The sequence below is a fragment of the Peromyscus maniculatus genome, chromosome 4 (assembly GCF_049852395.1).
Source record: "Peromyscus maniculatus bairdii isolate BWxNUB_F1_BW_parent chromosome 4, HU_Pman_BW_mat_3.1, whole genome shotgun sequence".
In the NCBI taxonomy this organism is placed as follows: domain Eukaryota; kingdom Metazoa; phylum Chordata; class Mammalia; order Rodentia; family Cricetidae; genus Peromyscus; species Peromyscus maniculatus.
Genome location: NC_134855.1, coordinates 131,303,112 through 131,313,298, shown reverse-complemented (window position 1 = coordinate 131,313,298; position 10,187 = coordinate 131,303,112). Strand labels below are relative to the sequence as shown.

The following is a 10,187-nucleotide window of genomic DNA, read 5'->3' as shown; positions in this document are numbered from 1 at the left end:
TTCACTTCCATTTAGTTAACCATGCACTCAAGCACTCCTGAAGTACCAGGCATCCATTCAGGCTTGCCCAAGCAGCAGTGACCCTGAATCTGCCCCAAACCATGACAAAGCCAGAACTAGTCATTGCTCGGTTATCAACCACGGGAATCCATATGGAGAGCTCCACCTGAGAGAGGCAGGTGATATGGATGAGCTCCTGGAAGGAGGGAGGAAGGAAGCCTTTTAGTTTCTATTTGCAGTTCCCATTACTTCCATTAGCTTCCTGGCTCTATTATACCCAGTGGAAACGTTCACTGAATCAAGAGTTCAAAGACCAGTGGAGCTGCCTATTCCATTGCACAAAGGAGCCCATCAAGAGAACCTGTCCAGCTCTGTACTTTACCCAACCTCCCCATATCCACAGGCAGCAATAGATGACAGGGAGACAAGTGCAGGTTGTACAGGTTTATTTTTCCAATACCAATGAGACATACAAGAGCAGCGCTTTTTTGAGCAGCCCCATGGACCAGACCACTGTCAAGTTTCACTTCTGAGACCCCAAAGGTCTTAGAAGACGACTGGATATGCTTGGCTCCTGCTCCTGGTCTTTGGTAAAGAGACTTTTGAGCACACAACATGAACTTGGCCAATACTGAATTTAAATCACATCACTATCAACTCCTCATTCACACTTGATTGCCCTCCCCCCAAAAAAGACAGCCACCTCAGATGAAATGGGGGAGTGGCAGCTTACAGAGAAAATGAGATTTGCTCAAGGCACACAAATTTTTATACTTCATACAGAAGCACTCACGCAAGGAGACAGCTAAATTAAACAAGGACTCCCAATTTTCAAGTAAAAATACAAGAAAGAGGGTAGGAACTGGGACGAGGTCAGACAAATACGAAGGGTGTCTACTTGATGGCAACGTGTTAGGAGAGAGGCAGGCAGCAGGCATGGCTTTGTTCCCCTGAAACCTACTGTCAGAAGTAAGTCAAAAGGAGCCTAGCAATCCCCAATATTGCTTTGACAGGTGATGACCCTGGAGCCAGATCCAGAAGGCCTGTCTGGGGGCCGCCCAAGGAACTCACCCATGAATCCAGAAGCACTTAACACTGGTGATGGCCATTTGTCATATATGGCAGCAGAGCAGCCACTCAAGGCTGGAAGAGAATAGATAGAAGGAACAAGACATGTTTGCTCAGTGGTGTGTGAGCAGCTGTCTGTGGCGCTGTAGGCGGTGGCAGATTCTCTGGTGACAGGTGACAAGGCACAGGGCCAACCACAGGTCACAAGTCAGTAACTTCCTTCTCACATCGGCAGCACAGCACTCAGTGGCTCTGACCATTGGTGCACAGAAGTAAACAACACCATTTAATCAAGGGTGCTGAAGACGTAAATAAAGGAAGAGACGACGTTCATGTTCTCTGTACAATACATCCATTTACAGAATTGGCCAGTACTGTGTACAACATATAAATACAGAATAAAACATTAGAGGTGCATAGAGCATACTTACAGAAGCCAAAAAGTTCACTTTATACATCCAAGAATAGAGTTAAAAATATAAAAATAAGAAACAGACTGCTTGGAAATGTAAAATGACTTTCACATACACAGGTGCATGGGTGCCCACTCCCACAGAGTCAAATGTGACGGGGTGGGTAGCAAGCAGTAGTCACCTGCAACATCTGTACAGTTAACTCTCAAGGTCTACAGATAGCATTTCCATAGCAGACAGCCCTATTTCCAGACCCCATTGTCCAAGAAGGGCTATTCAAGCTTCCAAAAGAATCTGTGGATCCATGGGTTACAGACAGATACAAGTTCCAAACTGGGTGAAGCACCAGAACCAAAGGTCAACTTGGCTCCATCAACTGGCAAATGACAGAAATATGACATCAAGATCAGCAGGTGTTTGATCCCCTGGTGGGCAATGATGGAAGTTACTTTAACCCTGTGTGGCTTCTGCAACCATCAATTCCCCAAGCAAAGTAGAAGACTGCAGGGAGGGGCAGTGGAAGACTGACATTCCTGCTCAATTCAGGCAGGTGAGTTCCAGCCATGGAGAACCCAACCTTCTTGCTTCAATTTCAAGTCCATTTGCCCTGCCACACTATGCTGCCTGACTCCAAGAGGGTTTAGGCTGGCTGGTTGTGGGCAACCACAGGTCTACCCCGCCCCCGCTGGAAACCCTACTAGCAAGACTAGAAGGGTGTCAAGTGACAGAGGGCTTCAGCACTATAAATTTGAGGGGAAGGCAAGATTTATCTCGCCTAGAAATAGTTCGTTATACCAATGATATTCTGTATACAGATTTAAGATCAACCATTATTAAAATACACACACTAAATGTACAATGTTTCCAATGGCCATAATTTATTATCTCACCACAAGGCACAATACACAGAGCTTTGAGGGTCCAATGCAGTCATCATGGCAGAATGCTCCGCAGCCTTGGCACATGATCATGGCTTTCAGGCTGCATGCACACTGGAGAGAGATGCTTTCCACCGCACTGCTGTCAGTGAACATTTGCAGGGAGAGTGATGCAGTGTGGCCTGCACCAAAGCTGGCTTTGTGGCTCAGCTGCACCACACTTCCAGCAAGGCCTTTGGGAAAGGTGGCAGAGCTGGAGGAGTAATTAAAGCTGGTGGGACTCAGCTGTAGTTTAGAAAACTTCCCATACAAAGCCTGCTTGATGTTGAGTTGGGAGGGAATGGAAGAAGGCTCCAGGGGCTGACTTAGCCCTTTCCCTGGCTCTCTGGGTAATTTCCAGAAAGGCAGGTCCACAACAAAAGGCATCCCTTGCAAGTGACCCACTAGTTCCAGAGGACTACACCCTGCAGCTTTTCTATTCTCTGCATCTGCCTTAAGTGGACCCCTCGAGAACGTCTGCTCTGTCTTGTTGCCACCAGCAGAGCCAGGTGATGGCTTTGGCGTCCAGTCTTCCCTTGCGGTCTGCACACCATCAGATACCGAGTTTTTGCTTGGTTCTATCTTCCGACTGGGAAAAACTGGAGGGACCTCAGCAGGTAGTGGTGTCTGCTCTCCAGACCTGGGGCACTGAAGGATGGGGATCGTATTCCTAGGACCAAATAGTTTCTTCTCTTGACTACCAGCATTGTTCTGATCACCCAGGGTCCTATCTGTCTGCTCAGGACCAAAGGAGAGGCTCACATTTGCAGAGGAGAAACATGGCACTTCGGAGGTAGTGTGATCTCCTGGACACTGGCCTGAGGCAGTACCTGGATCACTGCCTTGGGACTGGGAATGGGCTTCTTTCTGCTCTTCACAAAGGAAGGAAGAGAAATGCTCTTTGGAATCTATTTCTTCCAGGCTGCCAGAGGAAGGTGTCAGTTCTGTCACTGGATGCTGGGAGTCTAAACTTGGAACCATCGATGCAATCTTCTGGGGCATTCCAGGAGCCTGGGAGGCCTTTGCCCTGCCAAGACCAGTGCTTGCTGCATAGCTCTGGGCCAGAAGAGACTCCTTCAAAGCTAGTGCAGAACCAGGGCTACTTCTGGCAACTAGGTGATTGTCTTCCCCAGTACCTTGTACAGTACCTCTATCCTGGCTCTGGTCTCTAAATGGCAGCTGTGGGGATTCTGGCTTGCTGCCTCTGTGACCTGGAGGAAGAACCTTCTCCAGAGGCAAGTTACCGTGCAGCAGGTGCATCATAAGAGGGTTGGTAACCTCCACCGAAGAAGAACCAGGCTTAGGTGGGCACACAGACCTGGGCTGGCAGTCAGTACTGGAGAGCAGCAGCGAGTCCGAGATCTTGGGTGGGACTGCACATACTCTAGAGACCCAGCTCTGAGAAGCCGCTATCCCTTCTGTCCTTGTAAGCACACTTGGGTTCCTGCTCACCTTGGACAGTGAGGAGGATGGGGCCCAGTCCTGCTTTTCACTCCTGTCCACTAACAACTCCTTTGCCTCTGTGGCTTCACTTGCATCCACTTCACTGCCGTCCTCAGTGAGGTGGCCTTCAGAGTCAGAGGCTGTATCTGTGGACTCGCCGTGAGGACTTGGAGTTTCAGATATGCCTTTCATCTCCAGTCTTTCAAGGCCCACCTGCTCACCATCACTGCAAGCGCTGTCCATGGTTCCAGGAGGAGGTGCTGTCCAGAGTGAAGCGCAGCTCTCAGAGTGGGGCACACCCGCGGCTACCAACTCCCCAGGCATGGCAGCAATGAGGGGAATAGCTCTCTCCCACTTCTCTTCATCCCTGGGCTCCAGAAATGGTGCATTTTCTCTGGTTTCTGGCTCAGACTCTTTCACTACCTCATAATTTGACAGAATGGGTACCCAGGAGGCAGCACCACCAGATCCAAAAGCTTCAGTATTCAAAGATTCTTGTCTATCACTTTCCCTTTTGAGGGGGCCTGTGTCACCAAGTCCTAATCCATCATCAGCAGATTCATCTTGTAGGTACTTAGCCAATGACAATTCAGATCTAAAAGCAGGTGTCACATTTACAAGCTCTTTTACCCTGGGATTATCATCAAAGGCCTGGTCATTTACTCCTCCTAATACATCTCCCACTGGAGACTGTTCAGAACCATTCTCTGAGGGGACAGTGGATCCTTGATCCTCACTACCCCTCTCCCAGGAAGTATTACCAGACTCACACTCAGTTCTACCATCTAGAAGCAACTTAGGCTGCTCTAACTTCTCAGCCACCGGAGTTTGGGAGGACAGTGGTGGCAAAGCCTGGCATGGCTGGTCTCCAGTGGGAGCAATAGGGGGTTGGGAGGCATCTTCCAGCCCACTTGTAAGCACACCTGGGACCCTCCGTGATAGGCAGCTCTCCTTTCTGAGAGAAGCCACGTCCTCTACTCTGGCTCTGGGCAAGGCAGCTTCAGCTGGAGTGTGCTCTTCATTCAGAGGACAAGGCGGCAGTAGTTGTGTTCGCTGTAGATCTGACGCACTCTCTCCAGAGGTGCTTGGGGCTCCCCTGGGCTCAGAGTGGCCACAGGCCTCACCACCATCACCACTGCCGCCGCCTCTGCCACCTCCCTCATCGATGGCCCCACTGCCACCTCCACCCGGGCCACCCCCCCCTCCGATGGCAGTGGTTGCCGCCTCTCGATGGCAGTGGTGGCCTCTCGCCCCTCGGGCCTGCAAAGCACGGGCTTTAATGTCTGCGAGGGTCCTGGCACCAGTCCAACCCCGGCAGGAGGACTCCGTGATGGGGACAATCCGGGGGCATATCTGGTAAGTGGGCCGACCTTTAGCCACCCAGGGTGGTTTGATACGTGAAAGTTGAATCTGCAAGAAGCATAAATAGCAGTTTTAACAGGGTGACCTGACCTAGGAACTACATAGCAAAACTGGAATGTAAGTTATCTTAGACATCATGGCCTAAAAAACACACTTTCCTAAAAATTAGAATAATCACAGTAAAATGGCCACCTATAGACACCACTTCATTCTGAGCAAGCTCCACTAAAGAACCATTTATGCTGCAGGAAAATCTCCCCATCTTTTTCCCTCCTTGAAAAACATTTTTTTAAAAATTTATTTTATTTTATTTTTATGTGCATTTGTGTTTTTGCTATGGGTGTCAGGGTCCCCTGAAACTGGAGTTACAGACAGGTGTGAGCTGCCATGTGGGTGCTGGGAATTGAACCCGGATCCTCAGGAGGAAGAGTCAGTGCTCTTAACCCCTGAGCCATCTCTCCAGCCCCGAAAAACATTTTTTATGACATTTATTTATTGTGTATATGTATGCACAGAGGCCACAATCACACGTGGAGTCAAAGAACGACTTACAGGAGTTGGTTCTCTCCTTCCATCATGTGAGTCCCAAATCCAGGTTATCAGGGTTGGCAGCAAGTTCCTTTACCCACCGATACAAAGTTTTTCGTTGTTAACCCAAGCTGACTTTGAACTGCTGGCAATCCCCCAGTTTTAGCTTTTCAAGTGCTAGGATTGTATGGGAAGCCAAACACACCATTCAAATTTAATTTCTAATTTAACCTGTGGGTCATTAAACAAATAATGTAACACCTAATAAAATTACAAACCTCAAAGGATTTTTGACATCCAGATAATTTTAAATGCATCATCCTGTCAGTCACAGGAAGCTTTCTTACTGACAGTTTTGTACTCCATGTAATTCATAACAGGGCCTGAGAGCCTCTGCTCTTGCCCTTGTCCCTGTCCCTGACAAAAAGCTCCATAATCTCATGATCCTCAAAAGAAGTCTGGCACCTGGGACTCTAGGTACTGAAGTTTCTTACCCGGATGGGCGGGACTTTGGGCTCCTCTTTAGTGGGCTGTGGCTTTTCGGTGTGAACACTTTCAATTGTGTTACGAAAGGACTGACGATCTTCAAGCCGGGGCTTCTTTTCGGGAAAGGATGCAGAGGCCGACTGCTCAAAGGATTTCCTCTTCTGATCCTTTGTGTCTTGAGCCACAGTGTCCTGAGGTAAGCTAGGGATTCTGTCTGGAGATGTAGAGGCACATGCCAAATTGTCCGTTTCTGCTTGGATCCGGGGAGCCACAGGCTCACTGGGACACTTGGAACTCTCCTGTCCAGAGGCTGCAGAGGACACATCTGGCCTAGGGGGACTGCTCACCCCTTCCGAGTTGGTCTTAGCATTCCCATCTTTGGAGAGTAAAACATCTGGTGCAGAATTTACATCCTTAGCAACTCCTGCTTGTTCTGGCTCCTGTTTTCTGTACAGATTCCTTCTGGATCTGGTTCTGAGATCTGGCCGAGAACGTTTCTTAAAGTGCCCATCCCGTTGACGGGTGGTGGGCCCACGCTGCGGCCGTGCTGGTTCTCCTGGGACACACAATCCACTCTTGGCTTTGGCCTCCTCCTGGCCCACTTTCTGCTGCAGTGATTCTTCTTTGGTCAAACCCAATCTGCAAACCAAACTCACACCATCAACTACAGGCCAGAGAATGCATATCTTTATTTCTATGAACAATATGCACCTCAGATAACTTAGGTAGAATGAAACAAATCTGCATGGTGCATAGACGTGACCCCAGAAAAACATACTAACTTTAGTGTGAACAGTATTAAAAAATGAGCCAAGCCACAGCCATTTCCATGCTTTTATGTACATACTACCTTCAATCCTTGATATCCAGGACATCCTGCAGATGCCAAAATCCAAGGATGCCTAAGTTCCTTAGACAAAATGGCATGTTTGTTTGTAATATAACCTACCTACATGTTTCTAATACCTTATTTCTTGTTTTGTGATGCTAAGAATCCAATCCATTACCTCCCACATGCCAGAGAAGCAGTCTGTCTCCCCCATAGGCTTTTAAAAAAGAAGCTCTCTTTATATTGCCCAGGCTTGCCTTGACCACTTGGGTTTAAGTCCATCTCAGCCCCGAGTAGCTAGCTAGGTCCCCTAATCATCTGCAGACCCAGTTTCACTGTGTGACACAAGCAGTTGTTAAGACTATGCTGATCACTACACTCTCTCAAAGCTGCAGTTTCCCCTGTAAACAATCTGAGCTAGTTTGTTGAGTCTATGCTTATAGAACCCACAGATATGAATGGCTAACTGTATTTGGACACCAACTGTCTCTGTCCCCTTAAAATGCCCAGACCAGAACTCATAGCACGCAGTGCCTTACTTCTGTCCATAGTAGTCCTCAAAGAACTTTTCCTTCCATTGCTCCACCTTCTTCTCCTTTTCCATTTCCTGTCTTATCCTGACTTGCATCTCATGAGTGAATTCACCTAAAGAGAAAAATAACTTCCAGTTAGTGAATTTGGATACTACTGTACCTGTCCTACAGACACCCAAGCCTTCTGGTTCTATAACACATATTTTACTGTTGTGTGTGTGTGTGTGTGTGTGTGTGTGTGTGTGTGTGTGTGTGTGTGCGCGCGCACGCGTGTGTATACACATGTGTACCTACCTATGTGCCCATGCATGCATGTGGAGGGCAGAGGAAAACCTTGGTAGCTATCAAAGTTGGTTTGCTGGTTCTAAAGATTGCGTTTTACTTCCATGTCTATGAGTGTACACCGTGTGTGCATGCAGACACCTGCTAAAGCTAGGAGAGGGTGTAAGATCCCCCACAGCTGGAGCATCCAACATGGGTGCCCAAAACCAAATGCATCTTCTGGAAGAGTATTCTTCACTGCTGAGCCATTTCTACCCAAATAAAGGATATTTTGTTTGAAATAAGGTTTTTCACTGGTCTAGGACTCACCATTTAGGCTAGGCTGACCATCAAGCCTATCTCCACCTCCCCAGTGCCGGATTGATGACTGCCACTGAGGGGCAGCAGGCTACCACACATTGTGTGTGTGTGTGTGTGTGTGTGTGTGTGTGTGTGTGTGTGTGTGTGTGTGTGTGTGTGTGTGTCTGTCTGTCTGTCTGTCTGTCTGTCTGTCTGTCTGTCTTCAAAATCAAGTCCTCATGCTTACCTGGTAAGCATCTTCCTAACAGGCCCACCTCCAGCCCCTATCAGGCAGTTCTAAACGCAATGTAACTCCTGTCTCTATCAGTGGCCCTTCCACAGCATGCTCAGGACAGAACTAACACTTCTACTATAAGAAATATTTACTCCTCCATAACTAGTCAGGAGCAAGCAATACACTAATCAAAACAATGAGCAACCAGAAGAACCATCCTTACTCCCTATGTAGAACGTTACCATTGCAGACCTGAATCTTTATCTTTGAGGATGCCCATTTGGTGGGATCTGGGAACGCGGACTTCAAGTACTCTCACGCTCACCCTAACTGAAGAGGAGCTCGTTGGGCTGCTCTTGATGCCAACAATGTTATTCATACTAAAGACATCTGCTTTCTTTTTAGGCACCAATGTCTTGTATTAATACCTCTTGATAAAGAAGATGAAGGAAAATGAGTGTCTGGTTTCCTTTTAAGACTAGCAATGGCTTTCAACAGAATCAGTCCCAATAAAATCCTGGGTACCAGGGCTCAGTGGTTAACAGTTCAGTTCTGAAAATCTGTATCAGGTGGCTTACAACTCCTGTAACTCCAGCTCCAGAGAATCTAACACTTCTGGCTTCTAAGGCACCTGGACTCATGTGCACATATCAACATACACATACATATACACATAAAATCCTGGGTACTAAGTCTTTACCAAACTTCACAGGTAGACATTTTCACACTGTCAATTTACTTCTGAGATATTCATTTATGTCCTGCTTGATTCCACAGAAAGGACTTCAGAAACCTATGCCTTCTCCCATTGCTGATTTTACTTTATATGAGTTTATATGATTTTGCTGCAATAAGTCCCAGCTCTGTATATAAACTGTCAATAACAATGAAACCCAGGGGTAGTCTAGGGATCCTCTCCACACATTTATCATGAAGTTACTATAGAAAACTAAATTCAAAGACACTAGCATTTACTCTAGCTATGACACAAAGAGCATGGTGGCACTGAGTATGTCATCTTGAGGTGGTAACAATCCGTTACCAGAAGGTATAGATATATATATTATTAATAGTAAAAAGAACATGTAGAATGGATATCCCTAAGGTGTTGCGTTTTCAGAGCAGTGTGTCCTATCAATAACACCACATTTATTAGTACTGTGAGCAAAGCCTACCTTACATTAATATCCTCTGAGAAAGACGTAGTCAAAATGAGCACCTGGATTTTACACTTGATTTTAGACAAAAGCCTGAGAGGTAATGGTGCTTCCGTTGTTTTTTAGCTTAGCATGTATGGGTGTTTTGTCTGCATGTAAATGCATGCACTATGTGTGTACCTCACACCCTAGGAGGATGCCAGAAGAGGACATCAGAAGAGGACATCAGATCCCCAAGAACTAGAGTAATAGACAATTCTGAGTTTCCATGGAGGTGCTGGGAATTGAAACTGGGTTCTCTGGAAGAGCAGGCAACATCATTTTTTTCTTTTTCCGAGACAGGGTTTCTATGTATAGCCCTGCCTGTCCTGGAACTCAGAGATCTGCCTGCCTCTGCCTCCCGAGAGCTGAGATTCAAGGTGGCTGCCACCACCGCCCAGCTGCAGGTAATACTCTTAACCTCAGAGCTACAAAATACCACACGACAGGCCTCTCAAGCCATGTGTGACAAGTCTACTCACCATCAGCAAGGCGTTCCCGCCAGCTCTGAGCTGCATGGGTGAAAAACTCATTATTGAGTGCGCTGCTGCTGAGGCGCAGCAGGCCATCTGTCCCCACCTAGGAGGGGCAAGGGACAAAATGAGAAGAGTAAGGC

At 47.3% G+C, this 10,187-nt stretch overlaps 1 protein-coding gene across 6 annotated transcripts in view; it reads right to left on the bottom strand.

The window, feature by feature from the left end:
• Window positions 1–429: 429 nt before the first annotated feature.
• The window catches only part of Asxl1 (ASXL transcriptional regulator 1), a 76,819-nt gene continuing 67,061 nt past the window's right edge, over window positions 430–10,187 (bottom strand). For all 6 annotated transcript variants that reach the window (XM_076570884.1, XM_076570879.1, XM_076570880.1 and 3 more), the window contains 4 exons: window positions 10,054–10,150; window positions 7,586–7,691; window positions 6,226–6,856; window positions 430–5,251 (listed from right to left, as the gene is read on the bottom strand). In XM_076570884.1, coding sequence (XP_076426999.1) covers window positions 2,363–5,251; window positions 6,226–6,856; window positions 7,586–7,691; window positions 10,054–10,150 — 3,723 coding nt within the window. In that variant the 3' untranslated portion in view covers window positions 430–2,362. The remainder of the gene's footprint in view (window positions 5,252–6,225; window positions 6,857–7,585; window positions 7,692–10,053; window positions 10,151–10,187) is intronic.